We start from the raw sequence: 23,209 nt of genomic DNA on the forward strand, positions 1-23,209 counted from the left end.
AGTAACTCTGTATTAAGTACTGTACTTGAGTACAATTTTGAGGCATTTTTACTTTACTGAAGTACTTCCAAGTTGCAATACTTTTACTTACTTGTACGCCACTACATCTCAGATCCATTCCAAATATTGTACTTTTACTCCACTACAATTATTTGAAAACGTTAGTTACTACAGTAGTTACTACCGTATTGTTACAAAACACACACACGCCCTTCAACTCACAATTTTAGACATATGTGACCACACGCGATATAGAGCCTGCCATCGCGGGGGTGGCAATTGTTGAGGACAGCTGAAAAACTATTTTCTTTGTCCTTTTTTATTTTTCTGTCTAAAATAATCTGAAGCTATATTATTATTCATGTCATGTTAGAGCAGGTCTGTAATAAATGTCAGAGCTGATATCGACATATAAATATGAAATAAATGCTTAAACATGTCACTATGTCTAATGTTATAACCATTGGGTTAACCAATGCTAACTAGACATACGGCTTCCCTGCTATAGTATGCAAATTCCGCTAAAATCCGCCTTTTTGTACACAATCGTTTTGGAAGATAATACTAGTCTTTTACTAACTGGCTAACAGAAATAGCACAGAAAGAAGTATTAACAACGATATTTTGTAAAAAGTGTGTTTATTTTGGTCCGCCTAAAGCTAATTCATGCTAATGTTCCAGCTGGGGGCACTGTTGACCACAACAATGGAAAATGCGGAAATGGCTTCCTATTTCCAATAGCAGAAGAAGAAGACTCGAATGAATGTATTGTAAACATTGTAACATTATGTCACCATAACGTGGTTATTATTAGTTGCTTTGGAATGTACCTGCCATGAAAATTAAGGTCATAATAACGCAGATCGCATCGATATGTAATATAGCGCGATAATGTACTTGTTTTAGCTTACAGGATTGATATCAATATATTAGCTAAATGTAGCTAACGGCTATCATTGTGGGGTTGCCAGTTTCTGCGAGAGAAATAAGCAACCCGGTATATGAAAACAAGCCCAAAATAAGCGAAAATAGCGGATCTACATGCATACAAACAACACAAATCTTGTGTCTGGCATAAATTATTTTCAGATGGGGGTCTGCAGACAAATAATAATAATAACAGGCTAATGAAACAGAGGAATTAAGAGAAGAGCCAAGAGGGCACAATTTGTGCTGGGAGGGTTTGAGAGCAAACTGTCCTGTTGTCTGTTGGTTACTGTTTTTTTATTTTTTTATTTATTGCATTCATATAGCTCTTTTATTTGTACTCATCTGGAACATTTACATAGGCCTAATTTATCTGCCACTGTTATTTTCCCTTTTTCATACTACAAAAGGCCAAATAAATACAGTAGCCTATTTTAAAAAGGAGAGATAACAGGCAAACGATCAAGATAACAACATTCTCTAATTGTGTAGACTTATTGTAAATTAAGTAATGCAGATGTTTAACAACTATGTATATCTTGAGAGTGTAAAATTAAACAAAATGGACCTTTTTAAGGTTTCTTTTTACACTTGATAGTTAAAGATCTAATAAGGGTCCACTTGGTTACCAACTCTCCATAATCAACTACACTTTAAAAACAAGCCCAAATAATCAACTACACTTTATTTTTGTCAAATACATTTTTATTAACAGGTTATAAATTATTATAAAATTGGTACAGTAGGCCTATGCATTATTTTTCTTTAGAAACAAGGCCAACTAATTATAATAAGCAGACATGGCAACACTACTGGTTGACTAATGGAGAAATGAAGGGAAATCAGCGCCCCCTAAAGTCACAGATCACTGAACTAAAGCTTAGAAGTCCATTTTCTCTGCTTGGTCTTTTTTCCACTACTCCTGCAAGACATTTTTCTATAAGCCATATCTCCAAAACTGGTGGGTCAAACTGAACAACCAATATGTCAATTTGAAGCTATGAATCCCTGCTTTCACATGACATGAAAAAACGGAAATTCAAAAAAATCCAATGGCAGCCCCTCGGTCAAATCTGGTCACATATGATAACTTTGAAACCGGACATTCTGCATAATGAGTACTTTTACTTTTGGTATTTTAGGTACATTTTGATGCCTATACTTTTATACTTTTACTCAGGTACATTTAGCATGCAGGACCTTTACTTGTATTTCTACATTGTGGTACGGATACTTTTTGAGTACTTTTTCCACCAATGACTTAACATAACAGCAAAAAAGATACTATGTACGTTTTTTAAGGTAGCCTATTTTATTTATTCATAGAAGTGTTCCGGCATGCAGCTTGCCATGTTCTCTAGTGTGTCTCTCCGTTGGACGGGACACTATATTACATGTGTGTTGCTTACAGGGATATATCCGTGCCCACTGGCTGCATTCTTCTGGCCAGGCCGTAGCCCCAGCCAGTGTTTTGTTTCAGCACTATGGTATAATTTCCACAACTATTTCCGTGGCAGGGAGGGAGGCAGAACTAGACTGCGAGGGTTGTGATGCTCATTCGTGTCGAGTCGACGACCAGGTCCGCCACCATTATGCCCAGACACCGTTTCCCTGCAGTGTTTATGTTCCTAACCACTTTCAACCTAGTGGCGTCGACCGTCCCTATTTTGGGTTACTGTCAAAAAAGTGACATGTCATGTCAAGGTCAAGGTAAACTTTATTGTCCACAAGGGAAATTTGTCTTGGGCTTTCACCCGAGCTACAGCCACACATAAAACATCAATGACAAACAAAAATACATTACAGAGGAAGACACAACATTACACAATTGCACACATGATGTGGATAATCTAACGGTTCTAACCTCACACAGTTACTGCTGTTTCAGAGCCTTGTTCAACATCTTAGTTGATGCTGGTACAAACGATTTTTAAAATCTGATGTACTTCCACTTTGGTTCTTTGTATCTTCTCCCAGAGGGCAGAAGTACAAACTCGCCACAGATCTAATCTACAAGTTCACAGACATGTGAACTTGTAGATTAGATCTGCTATATCCATGCAGCACCGTCATACAGTGAAGTGTATAAAAGTAGAGCGGTGGTTAAATAATGATTTTCTCTCGTTTGTGAGGAGGACAGATGTTTTATTTTATTTTTTTCTGCAGAAGCGACGTTTGGAGTGTGATGACAGCTGACGGATGGCGGGGCATTTCTACTGCGTGTCTGTGGACATTTATTGCTTGGACTTGTCAGATTGCACACATGTTTTCCCCCCGCGTTTTAATGCGTTTACGTACCGTACCACATCTGTTGAAATCTAGAACAGATCAAGGGCTTCTGTGCACAGTATGCGACAGTGTTTGATTTAGTACTCCCTTTGTTTCCCTCGAGAGGTACGTACATGCGGTAATGCCCGTGCTGTTCCTATGTATGTGTTATCCTATTATCTATATACAATTCAATTGTGAAGAGCACACTTTGTGCGGGGTTCGGTTGGCCAAGCTATAGACCGAGTATGCGACCTTTGCTGCACGTCAATCCCCTTCTCTCTCTCCCTCTTTCCTGTCACGGTCAGTGGCCAAAAACACATCGCTGTCTGCCTTCGTTCTCACTCGGACACATGATATTCACGGAGAAACAACAACAACACGGGCCTTGTGGCATTAGTTGTGTTGAATTGGTTGTTTTCTTTCAGGGTGGAATGGATTGAGAGGGATCAGTCCCACATTAAAAGCCCTTTCAAAGTCACCATTAGTGGCTGACTGTCTCTGGTTCAAAGTCACCATTAGTGGCTGACTGTCTCTGGTTCAAAGTCATGAGAACATCCGGCACAGCGATCGATGAAGGGACAGCGGATGTTTAATAGAATGAGATTAAGACACATACTGAGTCAAACACAGAGACACAGACACACACGCAGACCCATAAATACTCACACACACTTAATACGTGCACGCACCCACACGCACATGCACAGGCTTTGAGCTGCTTTGCGTTCAGAGATGCTCTGTGTGGAATTCAAGACACATCCATCTGATCAGTGGTTTTCAACCCTTTTATATCAAGGTCCATTATTTATTCAGCATTTGAGCCACGGACCACCATTTGATGAGATTTAGCCTCAGATGCAAAGCTTTGAATATTTTGTTATCGTTGGATAACATGTTGTCCACAATTCCATGCTGTATAGTGAATGCAAGGTATGCTGTCATGCCTACCGGCGCCATTTTGATTGTGATGGCCTTACTACATAACTAGAAAAAGTGCCCTTCTGGGCACAGGTCTCCACCAGGAGGATAGGACTGTGTGAGATGTTTGGCAAAATGTTTAGGAGTAATATAAACATGTTTGCCTTTGATGGCAATTGGATGATTTGAGGCATTTTGTTCCAAAAATGTGTTTTGCAAAAATCAACCTGTTGGTGGCGCTATAACAGGCCAATGTGAAAAGGGTGGGATATATTCCTCAGCCTAGTAAGAAAATGTGTGAAAGATTTCAGGTAAATTGCATGCTGCGTTCATGATTTGAGGCTTTTGTTCCAAACGGGGCAATCTTGCAAACTGTGAAAGCCAATCATAGCCAATTAGGATGGAATATGAAATATCGGACAGATCCGACTTGAGCACATGACCATAGAGATACTGTGTAACGATTTGTGAGATTTTTGGACAGAATCTGGAGGAGTAATATCAAAAAATGTGTTTTACAAAAGTCGGCCTCCTGGTGGCGCTATAAAAGGCAGATGCGGAAAATGCAGGTCAAAGGTTTGTCCTTGGCCTCTAGGGAGTGTGCATGCAACGTTTCACGCAGATCGGTGCAGTTTTAGGTAAAGAATGTGAAAAGCTGCCTCATGGTGGCGCTATAACAGGCCGTTCTGGAAAATGCGGGGCAGAGGTTCATTGTTGGCATCCAGGGAGTGTGTGTGCCAAGTTTGGCATCGACCGGATTAACGGTGCCGGAGATTAGCTGTACACAGACGGACGGAAGGAAGGACGGACGGACACACACACACACGGACGGACGGACACACACACACACGGACGGAGTGCAAAACATACTCTCTCCCCATGCCTTCGGCCTGGTGGAGACAATTACATATTAGATCTGCATCAAGTGTATAAAGTTGGTGTTTGAGTGTTTAGTGCACAGTCCTAGAGCTCTTTCAGTTCGCCAAATGGGATGTATTAAGCCTACTTGAGTACTTGTTGTGTGAACAACTAGGCTTCTCACCATAAACAAGGTCAGAATAAAGGGGATAAAATAGATAATGGACTAACGTAACGTTTCACCGGCGCATTCCTCTCACTGCTGCCTCCTCTGAGTGTGATTCTCTCTCTCTCTCTCTCTCTCTCTCTCTCTCTCTCTCTCTCTCTCTCTCTCTCTCTCTCTCTCTCTCTCTATTATGGATATATAACCATATTCTCTCCCTCTCTCTCTCATATCTCACACACGTCGTTATACGTTTGCGTTAGTGACTGTCAAGGTTTCAGAAGAAACCCTAAATACAAAGGGAAGACATCATTGCACATATACCAACCACACCAAGGGGTCTAATGAAGTACTGTCACCTCATAAACAAAACAAACAAAATTCATGGCATCCATCTGGTTATCAACTCTTCCATCATTTAGCTGGGGACCACCTGGAACCCCCTCAAGGACCACTGGTGGCCCCCAGACCTCTGGTCGAGAACCACTGACCTACATTATGGACTGCACATAATTAGTCATTAGTCAAGCCAATTATTTGTACCTAACCAAGATTCAAACGCCACAGCTGTTGTAATTGTGTCCTACTGCCTCACCTGCCAGTGAGGAGCCCCCACTGGGAGGACGTATAGCTCCTCTGTCCCACTCCATCCTGCTCAACATTCCCCCCTGACAGGTGCCGCCCCATTTCTCTCTCTCTCTCTCTCTCTCTCTCTCTCTCTCTCTCGCCTGCTCTTTCAAATGGTCAGTCAGTCTAAACGCCACACACACACACACACACACACACACACACACACACACACACACACACACACACACACACACACACCCTCTCTCTCTCTCTCTCTCTCTCTCTCTCCCCCCCCCATCTGTTTCTCATTACGGCGGAGGTCGAAGGCCAGAATCACTCCGTTCCATGTTGCCACTAATTAAGTCCTGATGGTGTTTCTATTGGATGGATTAACATTTCCCTGAACAATCCCTGATTCACACACACTTCAGCCCTGCATGTGTAACACTACAGCACTCTGCAGACCGTCAGCCCTGCATGTGTAACACTACAGCACTCTGCAGACCGTCAGCCCTGCATGTGTAAAACTACAGCACTCTGCAGACCTTCGTGCAGGGCTTAAAGATCAGACAGCGATTAACACCCCAGGGTGCTAGAGGTCAGAGGTCATGCACTGTGTGTGGTCTGTGTGTGTCCTGATCATGAATTACCGTATGCTCATGTTAACAGTGGTGGATCATGGTAACTAAGTACAATTTTGGTAACATGGTAACTAAGTACTGTACTTAAGTACAATTTTGAGTTTTTTTGTCAGTATTTTTGTCAGTATTTTTACTACTCCACTACATCTCAGAGGCAAATATTGTACTTTTACTCCGCTACGTTTATATGGTCCATTTTTTTTCTCTTCATGTCACACCCAGTGACACCAATAAATAAGATGCTTTCTCTCTGGAGATTTGAAATGAGTGACCAACGAAGCGAGTTTGTAACATTCTGTCCCAGTTGTTTTATAGAGAAGAAGTGCTTTTGGTCCTTTATTCATTGGGTTGCTTCCTGCATGGCATGATGCATGCATGGATGCCTGTACCGTCCAGAGGGGATGTGAGCACTTCTCTCCAGCTCCCAGTCTGTCCTCCGAGGTGTGGCGTGCGTGCGTGCGTGCGTGCGTGCGTGCGTGCGTGCGTGCGTGCGTGCGTGCGTGCGTGCGTGCGTGCGTGCGTGCAGCAGGGTTCCGTATGAATGGAGACACTGTATATAGGGTGTTTCTGGTTTCTATTCCGAGGCTGCGTTACGTCACTCCTCCTCGCGCCCCGTAGCTTAATTCGGTTCAGTCAGACACTTGCCTCGTCCAAGATAAACCGTTTATTTCAGTGGCGTTGTGTTGAATGTGGCCCTGCTCCTGTGGAGCTCAGTCATCCGTCCGCGATGGACTCGGATTAGAACCGCTGCTACTTTACATGGAAAGGAGCCAGCTGTGGTAGTTCTGGCCTCCAGCACGGACGGAAGCCTCCTGGGCGTCTCCCTAGGGAGGTCCTCGATGCGATCCAGCTGGGTGCATGGAGAGACCACGGGGCAGACCAAGGACCAGATGGGTGCATTATAGTTATACAGTATATCTCCATGTTGCCTGGATGTACTGTACAGTTGGGTGCCACCGATATTGTCCCTTATCATTTGACCCATTTAGGCCTGACCTCAATTTTTTTAAAAATCCTTCTAAATCCTCCAGTTTTCTGAAATAAATATTTTCACGATTTTTCAAAAATAGCAGACCTACAAGCTCATAGCGCGCCACTCGGTGGCGCGCTATGAGCTTGTAGATCTGCTATTTTTCAATAGCTAAATTATAACATAGTTTAAAACACCAAAAGGGGTTCCCGCCCAAAATGGGTTAACTGTCCTTTTGCGCAGATCACGCAAACCTCAGCAAAAAGAAAAGGACAATATCGATGGCCTCCAACTGTATATGCCTCGCAGTTTGAAGTAGCTAATGTGGCCACTTGGGAAGTCTGAGATTACCTCTGCGACCTGACCCCGGAGTCCGGATAAGTGGTAGAAGATGGATGGATTGACGGACTTACAGTATACAAATAGGTGGTTTTCAACCCTTTTCATATCAAGGCCCATTATTTATTCGGCATTTGAGCCACGGACCATGAGATTTAGCCTCTCCGACCCAAGACTTTTTGTCGTCGCTGGATGACATTTTGTCCACAATTCCATGCTGTATTGATACCATAGAGAGAAAACAGGCAAACGTTGATCAAAATAACAATTCTTCTACATTCTCTAATTGTGTACACAAGGCTCCATTTGGTTTAATTTCACACTCTCAAGTCAAGAGTTAAAGATTCATAAGGGTCCATCGACCGATTGTCAAAATATTTACTCTTAGTTTTAGTCATCATATAGCTTAGTTTTTATTTAATTTTCGTGGGAAATCAACACTAATGCCAACCTGTGCCCCCCCCCCCCCCCCCCCTCCCCCCACCATGCAGGCGTTCTGAGATGTTGCCTCACTGCTGCCTCCTGCTGTTGCTGTGCGTGGCGCGGCTGCTGCCCGGCCCGGCCTCGGCGCTGCCCTTCGAGCAGAGAGGATTCTGGGACTTCGCCATGGATAGCATAGACGCCGACGGGCCGACGACGACGATGATGATGCGCGACGAGGAGGAAGGCTCGGCCGTGTCGGAGGAGCTGCCGCTGCCCCCCCGCCCTGGGGTGCCCGTGTGCCCCTTCGGCTGCCACTGCCAGCTACGAGTGGTCCAGTGCTCTGACCTGGGTGAGTGTGTGTGTGTGTGTGTGTGTGTGTGTGTGTGTGTGTGTGTGTGTGTGTGTGTGTGTGTGTGTGTGTGTGTGTGTGTGTGTGTGTGTGTGTGTGTGTGTGTGTGTGTGTGTGTGTGTGTGTGTGTGTGTGTGTGTGTGTGTGTGTGTGTGTGCGTGCTGTCATGTGTGTGAGTAAAAGTGGCACCTACATGCATTTATACAATAGGCATGGTAGCCAGAATGCTCGTCTTAAAACTCACCCTAATTGTTTTCCACTGACCTCACACGCCGACCGCTCTGTGGGGTGGTTCTTGTATTCTCGTATTTGTTTTACTGAGAAAGGTTAGAAATATAATTTTAGGGTTAAATTAAGGAATAGGGTTAGGTTTTGGCACCGTTTTGCAGAGATTAAGGTTAGGAATAAGGTTATGTTTAACCGTTTAGGCATAGTTTACTGAGGTTACGCTTAGGAATACCAGGCAGAGCAGTTCCGCTGACTGTAGTGTACGCCCGAGGCGACTGTGATTTGAGGCGAGCGTTCTGGTATATTCGTAGGCATTATCATAGGTATATCCCATAGTTCCTTTTTTTTTTAAATAATCTTTTTCCCTTTTTCTTCCAATTTAGTAAGTCCCCTTATACAGCTGTCCCTTGTCGCTGTGATGCCGACAGTCTGTATCTGTTCACCTGACAGCGAGGATAAAATAATTGACTTTTGTCTACTATGGTTGAGGAGGTAGAGCTGGAAATACTGACGCTGAGCCTTGCGTGACGTTTGTACGTACTGGCCCTCTTTGTCCATTATCTAACAGTGGAATTCCTCCTCGGATCACGCTGGTGTGTATTTTGATAAAGAAAGGCATCTCTTTGAGGAATTTGGTGTTGTTGACTTGGTTTTGAGTGTGGACACAGGGTGCAAGAGGGAGAGGGAGAGAGAGAGGGGGGGAGGAAAACAAGAGAAAAGGGGAGAAAATGAGCTGAAATAAGTGTAAAAGAAAGATGGATGGTGAGAAAAAGGCAAGAGGGAGAAAGAGATGGATGAGAATGGAAGCGTAATGGAACTAATGCAAGAAGTGACACTTCGATCTGGTGGAGGTGAAAGGTTAGTGACTTCCTCGCTGCCATTAACTCATCCATCGCCAAGGACTTATTTAACTTCTTTTTCATGATGTCCTGGAGCGCCAAGGACGTGTTTTTCGTGTTTTATAACATGGTAAAAAAAAAAAAAAAAAAAAAAAAACTTTTTTTTATTTATTTTTTTTAGACTTTTTTTAAAAAATAAATAAAAATATATAAAATAAAATAAAAGATATATAGTGGCGGTCAGGGCCTTTTGGCGCCCCCTAGTGGCGATGGATGAGTTTTTAAGGAGAACTCGTCGCTTCATGCTGTTCTTGGAATGACAACAACGGTTATCGGGGTGGGAGGAGGATGAAGGGAAGGAGGAACGGAGAAGAGAAGGGGTGGGAGGAGGATGGAGGGATGGAGGAACGGAGAAGAGAAGGGGTGGGAGGAGGATGAAGGGAAGGAGGAACGGAGAAGAGAAGGGGTGTTGGGACTATAGACGAATTCAGAAACGGGTCTCATGGTCGCAGCTTACGTATTTCCTGTAGGCGGAGCCGACATAGCTGCGGGGTAAACCCGCACCTCTTCTAATACAGTGAATGGATAGAGTGACTGATGTTAATCTGCCTCAAACGTTACTCTTTTACCTGCTTTTTACTAACACGTAACATTACAAAGATGCCCAGAACATCGGGATGAACCTTTGTAGTTTATGGCTGCTCCAACAGTAGTGGCAACATTAAAAAAAAAAAAAAACTGAATGTCAAAATATCCACCGCGGTGGCTGAGACCAGAGCCATAGAGTAATGGTTGAGACGAAGCAGTGAAGGGTCCTGAAAGATAAATAACGTCAGTCTTACCCAATACCCAATCTTTTTGTTTTATGAACACAAGGCTGCTGTACTTTATACATCATACATGTACTAAGCATTTAAAGTATGATGTAAGATTTGGTATTGGGTAAGACTGACGTTATGTATCTTTCAGGACCTTTCACTGCTTCGTCTCAACCATTACTCTATGGCTCTGGTCTCTGTTTTTTTTTTTTTAATGTTGCCACTACTGTTGGAGCAGCCATAAACTACACAGGTTCATCCCAATGTTCTGGGCATCTTTGTAATGTTAGTGTTATTAAAAAGCAGGTAAAAGAGTAACGTTTGAGGCAGACTAACATCATATCCATTCACTGTAGTAGAAGAGGTGCGGGTTTAGAAAATACGTAAGCTGCGACCATGGGACCCGTTTCTGAATTCGTCTATAGGGGTCATCACCATGTTGGATTTTTGGTGGACATTTTTGTCAAAATTGCCCGGCATGAGAATCTAAGGGGTGGGAGGAGGATGAAGCGATGGAGGAATGGAGACGAGGAGCCAAACTGTTCTCTGTAGATGTTCAGATATGGAGGTATCCTGACCTCCGGCAGCACCGAGGGTCATAAGCAATTTGGAAGAATCGATAAATCAGGCACAAATTATGAAAACAGTATCAGTTTAAATTGTTTTATTTGAACCGAACATCCGCGTACAAATGATATTCAATAATATTATATTCAACAGTTTAATATCCTGTTGCCAATTTGACGAACTGAAGAAAAATGAACGCTGTGCATGACGTTTATCTAGTAGTTATTTATACATGCAAAGAAATTTGTAATGGTGAATTCACTGAATCATCGATAAATACCCATAAATCAATGGTCCCAGCCTTAGATAAGAAAATAATTAAGGGTGCGTTCGGATATGCACTGGGCGTGGTTTTCTGGACCCACTGAAAAAATTGCCTATTCATTTTTCCTATAGAGATTTACAAAAATATTTATATCCATTACTTTATGTCTAGAATCAAGCCATCCAGGATCCTGGTGAGTCATGGCCATAACACCTTTGATTCTGTGAAAACATGTAAATGAAAAACACTAAACAAAGGGTATTTATTAAATGTAGTGTATCATATAATTAAATATTGAAATATTTTTTCCACAGAATCAAAGGTTATATGATCATTCATGATTCACCCGAATCATGCATGGCTTGATTCTAGGCTTAGAATAATTGACATACATTTTTTTGTAAATCTCTGTGGTAAAAATTAATTGGAGAGTTTTCAGTGGGTCTAGAAAACCACGCCCACTGCTATCTATAGTGTTCATGCCACTTACTCCGATCCTGCACTTACTTATACAGTAAGTAAGTTACACATGATAAGTTGTAAATTATAAATGGTATCATTATCAGCTCTTCTGCACACTGCAAACCTAGGCCCGGGTTCCTCTGTTCCTCTGCTCAGTCAGCAGACCTGCTGTGCGTGGATTTGGTATTTTGAAGATTTATTGCTTCACGTGAAGCGTTCTAGGCCTTCTATAATCAAGGGTTGATTGTATGCACCCACAAACAGACTGCTGGCATGGAATTATTTTAAAACATGCATCTTACACAAGGCGTGGCCATCTGTGCACGTACGTACGTACAGTACACAGACAGATGTGTGCTGCTCATGCGTAGGATCACACAAAGTCAAACTGCCTACAGGTTTTTGGTTAAATTATAGAGCTGTTTCTTGACAGTCTGTGTATCAACAAAGCCTAAGACACTGCTCATTAACTTACAATATAAATGATATTTTTTTTCCTTTTCATTGTTTTAGGGCTTCTTGTCTCAATGTACATCCATAACACTGTATAATTGCATATGCATCACTTTGCATCTACAGGTGATACAGTAAAAGTAAAAGTACAATATTTGCCTCTGAAAATTGAATGTACATTTAATGTAGTGCAGTAGAAGTAAAAGTACAGAAACTTTGACATACTCAAGTAAAGTACAAATACGTCAAAATTGTACTGAAGTACAGTACTTATAAGTAAACGCACTTTCCACCCCTGTTGTACAGTATAGATATAGCCTGTACATGTACATCATTCAATGGTGTTTATGGTAACAAGCATTCCTCACATTTATATACACTGTAACTCACACTACTTTAAGCCTGGCATCTCCATTTTAGGAATGTCATTATAGCGAAGCTTCTCTGAAGTTCTCGGAGATTTCTGAAAGTGCATAACATTTGCCTTATAAGTGGCTAATAAGCCCTGTCTGTGTTTTTTTAGACATAATACTGTAAGTTTTGTTGAATCATCATTTTACAAGCTGCTTCTATGTTTCCTGTCCCAGACTTCCACGGCGTGGTAAATGTGGAAGCGTATAATTTGCGAGATGTCAGTGCTTATTTAGAACAGATGTATTCTGGCTGTGGCGCGTCTGTCCTGCTTCGGCGTGCGTCCCGTCGCGCATGATGCCGAGTATTTGCGTTGAGCGGTATTTAGGGGGCACCGGGGTTTTAGGGGGTGCTAGTTTTGTCAGCTGGCGGTAAGTACATGGGGATTTGGGGGCAGACGTGAGTGAATCGTTGCGGTTTGGGGTTTGGGGGAAAGGAAAGCGAGGGGGGGGGGTGTTTGGGTTCAGAGGATTCGATTCTCATGCCGGGCATTGGTGAAAGCTTTGGCCCAGTCTGTGGGTGTTAAGTGTGATGTAGGCGCACAAATGTGAGGGTTTGTTTCTGGCACATTAAAGACTAGATGTGTGTGGAATGCAAATATTTTTCACTGCAGAGAGAAACATATTTACAGTACAGTACCTCCAGGTCACATGCACCGTGTTTTGAATAATCATAAGCGGTATTAGTGCTTAGCATTTCTGTAAGGTAATAATACACCTTCGCTGACCGGAGTACCCCAGGGTTCTATACTAGGCCTTGATCCTTTTTTCCTCTACACCAACTCTTCGGCGAATGTCGAAAATTATATTCTTACTTTCTGTTTTAATGTGTATAATATGAAAACATTTAAGGAAGTAGGCAAGACAAATGAGCCTGGATTGTTGATAGAAAGTTGTCATTCCATATATATATACATTCCATGATTAAGATTGATTTATATGCAGGCATGCTGTTGTGAAATGACACTGATGTTGTGCCTAACTTCTAATAAAATATGAATGAAAAAAGAAAAGAAAGAAAGTGCAGACTATTTCACGTCAATTCAAAGGTGACATCTTTGCTGCTGTGGTGAAGGCTACTGGCCATGTAAGCCTATTAGGTCCCTGCCACACAGCACCAGGGGCAGGGAGTGACATCAGAAGTGAGTCAACTTGGCGATGTGAGCCTAAGAGGTTTGGGAGCCAGAAGTGAGACTCGTCTGGGACATGTGGAGCCAACGCTCCACACGTCCCAGACGCGTGGAGCGTTGAGCCTAGCATCAGGGAGAGGTGCTGAAGGGTTTGATCCTGCCTGATGACATGGATTGAAGGGTGTGGGTCGGCCAAAGCAGAGTCATATATCTAAACATAAGTCTCAGATAGACAGCTCTGGCTGGAAAGCTTTGAGTCAGACATGGTCAGTGGAAGACTAGGTCCCATGCCGTGGGGCGACTGGCAGGCACGCAAGGCAGGGTTGAATCATGGTTGTGGTCCCTGGGGATCGCGTCCTGCCCTGCCCTGCCCTCATGGGGGTTCACAGGCCTGTCTGGTCCGTGCAGGCCACATGTTCACTGTACCCTGGCCTGTCTGGTTCCTGCAGGCCACATCTTAGCACACAGCCCCATGATGTGGTCATGTTAATAACCAGTGGGTTTTCATCCAGTGAGTGCTGCTGCTGCTGCTTTCTTTTTTCCAGACAGACACATTACTGGAACGGTGGCTCGCTTGAGCAACAGGTGTACAACAGTGTGCTCAGTGGTGGAAAGTAACTGAGTTCATTTACTTAAGTACTGTACTTATGTACAATTTGAGGTATTTGTACTTTACTACTTACTTTTACTTCTACTCCACTACATCTAGGAAGCACATATTGTACTTTTAATACACTATACTTATTTGAAAACTTTAGTTACTAGTTACTTTGTAGATTTTGATTACTATTACAAGACATATATGTAGTATTAGTAACCATTTCGGCCATTTGAAAATAGCCGATCTACAAGCTCACAATGCGTGATTAGGGGGAGATTGATTGATTGATTGATTGATTGATTGATTGATTGAATATTACAGTACAAGTATAGTCAAACACTTTGTCTAAAAGGATTACACCATCCTTGCGGTCTTGTTTCCATTGGGGTCCTATCCAATTCATCAAGAACTAACACAAGAAATTCAATATCATCACAAATATAAAAGAATAAGAGGAGGCTATATGGTTCAAGTGGTTAATTGTTGATTTAGTATCATTGCTGTCGGGTGGAAACTGGAAACCTCATACATGTATGTATGTCCAAAACCAAAAGTGTTCCTTTTTATAATGATTTAAAAAAATAATAATCAAAATAGTGAAAATAGCAGATCTACAATATGCTCACGTGTCACATTGCAACGTGTTATGAGCTTGCAGATCTGCATTTGTACGACACTCTTTTTTTTCCTATTACCGTACATTTTTGACCCACGATTTTTGTAACCCATTTCTTTTCACCCTATGGGCGCTACACTCCCTCTGCCAACCTGGGGAGAGCAACGGACTGACCTCATGCTTCCTTCAATGCATGAGGAGTGAGCAGGCCGCTTCTTTTCACCTGACAGGGTGGAGTTTCCGCGTTTGGATGTAGCACGTGGAAGGAACACGTTATTCCAACCAGTTCCTTTCCCCTCCATCAGGCTCCCCGGCTGGCCAGGGGAAGGTAGTTTAGAGACCAGGATTACTGTATGTTTTTTGTGAGGGTATCTACCATAGGGGACACGGGGAGAACATGCAAACTCCTGTGCGACACTCTTGTATGATGAAGAATTAAATATGGACATACAAGGTTTCTGCCTGACAGTGACAATATGGAACAATATGGACTTACAGTACACAGTCCAGAGCATTGATGTCATTGGTGACGTGTTAATTAACCCCACATGTGTTATAAAAAGTTATAAAAGTGTTTTATCATAGGTGTCTTATGTAAACCATGCAGCATAGTTTAATGGGAATAGTGACTTCACCACATATTAACACTTACACACACATATGGTATACACTAGTAACACACACTGTACAGTCACTTATAGCTCTATCACCTCATCTACACAGGCAAGGAGCAAGCGTTCCGACGGCGATATCGCGTGACAAACTGTCCTTATATGGAGCATCGGCCATTGCGTTGCGACGTAGCCTGAACCAATCGCGTGCGCGTGCGCGTGCGCGTGCGCGTGCACACATGGTGTCAGGGTTCTTCCTACGCCCGTTTCATTTGATGTGTGATTCTGTTAATGGCATTTAAGGGACATCGTTTGCGACTTCAGTCAAACCAAAACCAGCTGCGAAACATCTGGTGTCCCCATCTGTTGGGAGGCAATTGCGTGTGTGCGTGTGGACGTGCGTGTGTGTGTGTGTGTGTGTGTGTGTGTGTGTGTGTGTGTGTGTGTGTGTGTGTGTGTGTGTGTGTGTGTGTGTGTGTGTGTGTGTGTGTGTGTGTGTGTGTGTGTGTGTGTGTGTGTGTGTGTGTGTGTATTATGCAGAATGTCCCCTTTTAAGTTTTCAAATGGCCGAAATGTATATAGCGCTGAAGTGGTTGTATGTTTTGCAATAATAATTAAAATCTACAAACTAACTAGTAACTAAAGTTTTCAAATATATGTAGTGGGGTAAAAAGTACAATATTTTGGATATAGTGGAGAGGTATTGGAAATCAGAAATACTCAAGGAAAGTACAACTACCTCAAAATTATACTTAACCCATTTTGGGCGGGAACCCCTTTTGGTGTTAGCATTATGTTATGCTTTAGCTATTGAAAAATAGCAGATCTACAAGCTCATAGCGCGCCACCGAGTGGCGCGCTACGAGCTTGTAGGTCTGCTATTTTATTATAGCAATATTATAGCAATAAACGACTGACATAGAAACATAGCTTTTTCAGAAAACTGTCAGGATGTAGAAGACATTTTTAGAATCTGATCTCAGGTCATAAATACAGTATGCGTAAATGTACTTCAGTCACTTTCCACCACTCAGTGCTGGACCTCCATGGTCGTGTCTTCTGTCTTTGGCATTTTTTTCTATGTCTAAAACAACAAAGCAGGGAGGCTGAGGGTGCTTATTTCAAACGTTTGCGTGTGTGGCAACGTGCGATTGCTTTTAATCCCTGGGCAGTTCTGATGGAGGGTTAAGAATAATGCTGTTTGTTTGACAAGTTGGTGACTAAGATGTCCGGCCTAGACCAAGTGGTTCCCGAACTTTTTAGTCTGTCACCCAAAAGAGAAATGTTATGTCTGCCCAGGACCCAAGCTAGTGAAAATAGCAGATCTGCAAGCCTCATTTGACTTCTAAATTATGGAATTTCTTTCGTTTATTTCTTCCCGAAATTACAGAAGAAAACAAAATCATTTAATTAGTTTTTTTATTTCATGAAAAACAGATTTATTTAATGAAAAACTGATTTGTTTTGAGGGGGAATGTTTTTTGAAAATGTTTTGAAATAATAATAATTTAAAACAAAATGTAGGGAACAAACAAGGGGACACTTACACATGTGTCTGGACCCACAAACGGGTCCCGACCCAGTGTTTGGGAACCAGTGTCCTAGACCAGGGGTTCTCAACCCGTGGGTCGCGACCCCTTGGGGGGGTCGCCAAAATATTTTAGGGGGTCCCCAAATTATTTTCCAAAAAAAAAGAAAAAAAAAGATTTTTTTTAAATTTTTATTTTCACAATTTTTCAAAAATAGCAGACCTACAAGCTCGTAGCGCGCCACTCGGTGGCGCGCTACGAGCTTGTAGATCTGCTATTTTTCAATAGCTAAATTATAACAATGCTTAAAACACCAAAAGGGGTTCCCGCCCAAAATGGTTTAAGGTTATTGTAGCAGTCAATTTATATTGGGGGTCGGGAGGGGGCGGGGCGGGGGTCCCGAGACGTTGCCAAAGCATTTTCGGGGGTCCCCGGCCAAAAACGTTGAGAACCCCTGTCCTAGACAGTAAACTACATAACTATACTGACCATGCATGAATACTGTACGGTCATCATGACGTCCGTTCACAATGAAATATGACAACGTCTACTGTAAATAGAAGACGGCTTTCTTTTGAAAACAACACAAACATCAATTCAAAACCATACATATATACACAAACGCACAAATAGCTCATTCCCTACATTCCCTTCCTCCAAACACACAAACAAACAAAACAAACAAACAAAACCAAGGAACTGGGGTGTCACCCGATAGCAAAGTGGTTAGTGCACGATCCACACGGGCACCAAAAACCCCTTGATCAGCGATTATCCCTGGTTTGATTCCTAGCCGGCTGGACACCTTAATATAAATGATGTCATCCCGCTACTCTCTCCACATTTCTTTTGTCTCTCTCCACTCCGCTGTCAGTAAAGGCTTAGAAATGCCCCCCCCCAAAAAAAAAACAAGTAACAAACAAAGAAAAATGATCAAATGCAACAATCATTTGCCAACATGGCAAAGGAAGTTGTGAGTCTAGTAATGAATGGAATAATGAAGGCTGAGCACAGATTGCCGACTCTGAACACGAACAGTCAGGAACACACCACGTCCTAAAGAGTTGACATACAGTAAAATAAACATAAAATATGAAACATAACTATCAACTGACCTCAGGTCATACTGTTGCAGTGTTGATTTTGACAGCAATTCAATTTTTGTTTTGTTTTAGTCATATTCTTTTTAATATGAAATTTGATTTAGTTGTGTCATATTTTAGTCATCTGAAATGTTTTCGTTTTAGTCTAGTTATGCACAGTTGATTTTGTCGTAAAAATATATATTTTGGCGGGCCTTGATGGCGTCGTAAATGCTAATTTTACACACTCTGTACGCATAGGCCTATAGCAGATCTACAAGCTTGTGAGCGTGTTGTGAGCTTGTAGATCTGCTATTTTCAGAGCGCAAAACCCGAGCGTAACCAAACAAACTGGATCTATTCTCCACTAGTCCCTTCCTAAAGAGAGTTCTTTCCACCGATGGGAAATTGCTGAAGGTTTCGGATGCATTCTTATTGTTTTATTTTCCTTGGTTTCCAGGTCTGACCGAGGTTCCAAACAACATCCCTTCCGACACCAAGTTCCTGGACCTGCAGAACAACCGCATCACCGAGATCAAAGAGAACGACTTCAAAGGCCTCGCTAACCTCTACGTAAGACATGCTCTCCTCTGCTAAACGCCCAGTTTAACCAGGTTTTAACCGCTTATATACCATATCTGTGGTTCTCAAACATCTTTGGCTCAGGTCACCGCAGTAAATAACCTTTTCATCTGCAGCACCCGCAGCCGCTGCACCCCTAAATCAGTGGTTATCGACATTTATTAACCTGCGGACCACCATTAGACATTATATGCCAGGGACCCCTCATAAGAGAATATTTTTTTATTACGATTCTAGCAGTGATTCTCAACCATTTTCATTTCAAGCACCCCCAAGTTCGCTTGAGACGGTGGGCCTCCGTCGCGGTCTAGTCCATAGAGGTATAGGGTCTAGTCCTCAGTTGTTGTAGGCGAGAGGCGCATCCGCGTTGGCCACAGAAGCGGGGCATGGTTATAAGCACAACCCGTGTAGGATTTAGAATGTCGCATGACGTGCACGCCACATAAACACAACACAGACTCGGTATAGCTAACAGCTATGGTGGACGACGTGCATTGGAAATGGTACATTAACAGTCTAACGTGAGCTACATAAATCCTTTATTTCGGCGATAAGTCCATTGAACTTTGCTCCGTGGTGGGAAATATTGCTCGATGTTGGCATTTCCTTGGGGCGGTAATAATGTACTATTCTGTGCCTATCGGGTCGCCACTCGAACGACGTGCACACCACATAAACACAGCACAGTCCTCGGTAGCTAATATAGCTATGGTGGACGTGAGTGACGTGCACGGCCCATAAACACAGCACAGACTGGGTAGCTAATGGCTATGGTGGACGTGCGCGCCACATAAACAGCTCAGCCATGCTTGTGTTGGCTCAGCCAGGAGTCAAACACCATTACGCCCATTTCCCCACAGCTCAAGAAGTCTCCTCCATTTGCCCTATTTAATTTCTCTCTCTCCTCTCCCCCTCCCCTCTCTCTCTCTCTCTCTCTCTCTGCCACCTTTCTCTCTGAGAGCTTTAATTGTATTAAAGTCTGATGTGTTTCCCGTCCTCTTCTCGGACGGGAAAAGGCGTTTTTTTCGCTGCTGACCTGTGTTCAAGAACACTGACCAAGAGCAATATTGAGGCTGGCAAAAAAGGCGGCAAAAACGTTGACATTGTACACAATGGCATCTCTATTAGAGAGAGCTGTCTCACCTTCGCCTGTACCTGTCTGTCTGTCTCCACCCAATCTGGGTGGAAACAGCACCCTCTGCTGTTTGTTTCCTTTGAATTTGCCTCTGGGGGCGTGGCCCCAGGGGCCAGTGAGGCGCTCCAACGTTGAAGCACTGGGCCCTAGTGGTAAGAGGAAGGACTGCAGACGGACCCGTGGATTCATGACGAGGAAACCCTGTGCAGCTGGGCTTTAACATTGAGCACTCGGTTGCACTTCCGCATTTGCCAACCAAAATTTGGTGGTCCAATGCGGAAGTAGACGTTCTGAGACGGTCCTTCCGGGTGCTTCAAAACGCCACTGAGCAACTTCCACTGACATGAATAGCGGGGGGGGGGGGGGGGGGGGGGGGGAGCTTCGTGCCAGTTCAGTCTCTATCCTTCTTTATACTCTATGGGCAGGCCCCAGTAGAATGTGTATAACAGGAAGGTGGCCCGTTTGGCCCGGACTCAGCCCTCCACTTCCTGTGGTGTGCCTGTGTTTTCATTCCCACTATCAACAGTGTATACACATTCTGAATGGCCTTGCTGACAGATTCGGTAGCGCAGCACAGAATCTGTTCTTGAGAGATTTAGTCTCCACCTGTCTGTCATCTCTAGTCGTCTCACCTCCGCCTGGACCGTCTGTCTGTCTCTCCACCTGTCTGTCATCTCTATTAGAGAGCTGTCTCGCCTCAGCCTGCTGAGCGACGGGCCTGCCTGCTGTCCTGACTCACTGTATCTGCTCATGCAGCTGGACATGAGAGAGGGGAGAGTAGGAGAGAGAGAGATGGGGGGTGGGAGGGACGGAGGGAGGGACTAGGGAGAGAGATAGGGGAGAGGAAGGGAGAGAAATGGGGGAGAGAGAGGAAGACAGATTTCAGATTCAGATTTTCTTTCTTTTTTACGGCACTTAATTGATTATTTTTTACTGGTCCAGTAAAGAGGGGTTAGGCTCTGTCATCCTCTGTCTCCATCCTGTCTCTAGGATTGTCCCCCCCCCCCCAAAAAAAAATACAAACAAGACATCATTATTGACAAAAATGCTGTATGCATAACTCCCCATTGCAATTAGAACTGCAGACTCACTCCCAATCTAATATAACTCTGTAATATCACCGCTTCAGACCTTCCACTTTAGGACTATTCTATGGATTTGATGTATTACTTTTTGTTTACCTTGCATATTTTAAATCGCTCTGGATTAAGTCTGCTAAAGGCCTAAATTGTAAACATCAATTCCCAACGCGTTTCCCCTATGTAGGCCCTGTCGCTGGTGAACAACAAGATCTCCAAGGTCCACCCCAAAGCCTTCAGCGCCATGAAGCACGTCCAGAAGTTCTACTTATCCAGGAACCACCTGACCAGCATCCCCAAGAACCTGCCGCCCTCACTGGTGGAGCTGAGGATCCACGACAACGACATCAAGAAGGTGGCTGCCGGAAGCTTCTCCGGACTGGGCAGCATGAACTGCATAGGTCAGTAGTAGGTTCTCAAATCTTCTCCGGACTGGGCAGCATGAACTGCATAGGTCAGTATAGTAGGTTCTCAGACCTTCTCCGGACTAGGCAGCATGAACTGCATAGGTCAGTAGTAGGTTCTGAGTCAAATCTTCTCCGGAATGGGCAGCATGAACTGCATAGGTCAGTAGTAGGTTCTGAGTCAAATCTTCTCCGGACTGGGCAGTATGAACTGCATAGGTGGGTGCAGTACTTAGTTTAGACAGTTTTTGGTTTAGACTAGTCATTGGTTACCTATCTCAAACCCTCACCCTAAACCTAACCTCCCACGGGGCAGCACACCTAAACCTAACCTTAACCCATGTCTAACCAATGACTAGTCTAAACTAAGTATGCACCCCGCATAGGTCAGTATAGGTTTGCAAACTCTTTTGTCTCAGCTCATCCCTGTATGTAGCAGCCCCTGAATTACAATTATAGAGTGTTACTTTAGTGTTAATTATAGAGTTACTTTATAGAGTGTCGCAGTCCCGCCCACTTTCAGAACGACGAGGGCACCAGGAAATAATTCCCAATTCTTCCCATAGACGTTTCAAAAAGTATTTATTCAAAGACCTCGGACAAAGCCAACAGCCGACGAGTTGACAAATCATGAAAATAAACAATTGTTTTTGGGCCGAACAAATAATTAGAAAGAAGAAAAAAAGGAACCCCGACCTCCCAGTTTCAAGGCCACTGTCTGGTCTGGGTGAAATGGCTTGCAAAATCGTGGTATAAAAACAAAAATAACGGTACATAATGTCATTATGTATACAAATATATAAATCTTTCCCCTTAAGACCTGAGGCCGATTCTAATGTATGCCTTCTAAATCAGTAGTTCTAACACTTTCAAGATTTTTCAAAAATAGCAGATGTACAAGTGACATGCTGTGTGAGCTTGTAGATCTGATATTTTTGAACACTAAAATCTAAAATGACACAAATGCTTTCCCAATTTTAATGGGTTAAAATGGCATGGATGATGCCATTTACATTTTTTATTCTATTTATTTTATTTAGTCCAGTTAGTCACAACACATAATTATTGTTAATGAAATTATGAGGTCCCATCATTGGTGATCAGCAGAGGCGAAGGCAACTTCACAAGGAGTCCGGCATATCGTCAATTCGTTCTTTATTCATCGTTCCCATCATCTCAGTACAGCAGAATGGTTTAACAGTCCAACAGCACTCTCCCACCGCTCCCCCCATCAATGACATACAACCCCCTTTTATTTCCCAACCACACACCCCCAAATTGACAGTCAGTGACAGGTGTTTTATTCAAATACAACAGGACATGGACAGATAATAACAGGTGGTGTTACAACATTTCCGTTCATGGTGTTGTTCATGGTGTTTGCTGACAGACAGGAACCCACTCTAAATGGGATAACAGAGATGCTATACAAAATGTTCATATAAGGATCTGCGCTAAAGATAAGGGTGACACACAAATAAGTATACCTTTGCTGACAGTATGGAGGAGTCAAGTCAGCTGTTAGATTGACAGGAAGACTGCTCTAAATGGGAGATAGTTGGAGGCAAGCAGGAAACAACTAATTTGAGAACACACCCAAGTAGGTAGAGGCAATAGTGACAGCTGTCAGGTGACAGCTGTCGGTCAGTCCGAATGCGTATTTGTGATAGTCCATCCTATTTGACTGAATGGAATACAATTATAGTTCTTATTGAATAGTAGAATTGGCATTCTAAAACTGCCACTACAATCCACCGCTTTATATATGAAAATTGATACCTTATTAATTTACATGGCCCAGGAGATTTTTAGAATGACAAATATTGATGATTAAAACTGTATGGCTAGATTCATGTTTGATGACAGTGGTCAGATAAAGAAGGTTTCGCTATTAAGAAATTTAAAAATTACTGGACACATCTAGAATCAAGAAAAACACATCTATAGTTAAATTAGAAGATAGTAAACA

The 23,209-nt window shown here is 43.0% G+C and overlaps 1 protein-coding gene across 2 annotated transcripts in view; it reads left to right on the plus strand.

Annotated features, from left to right (window-relative positions):
* bgnb (biglycan b) overlaps nucleotides 1-23,209 on the plus strand; it is a 47,199-nt gene that overhangs the window by 13,434 nt on the left and 10,556 nt on the right. For both annotated transcript variants that reach the window (XM_079496061.1, XM_079496062.1), the window contains 3 exons: nucleotides 8,149-8,429; nucleotides 18,501-18,613; nucleotides 21,024-21,237. In XM_079496061.1, the coding sequence (XP_079352187.1) occupies nucleotides 8,159-8,429; nucleotides 18,501-18,613; nucleotides 21,024-21,237 (598 nt within the window). In that variant the 5' untranslated portion in view covers nucleotides 8,149-8,158. The remainder of the gene's footprint in view (nucleotides 1-8,148; nucleotides 8,430-18,500; nucleotides 18,614-21,023; nucleotides 21,238-23,209) is intronic.

The sequence above is a fragment of the Electrona antarctica genome (genome assembly GCF_951216825.1).
Source record: "Electrona antarctica genome assembly, chromosome: 2".
Taxonomy (NCBI): Eukaryota; Metazoa; Chordata; class Actinopteri; order Myctophiformes; family Myctophidae; genus Electrona; species Electrona antarctica.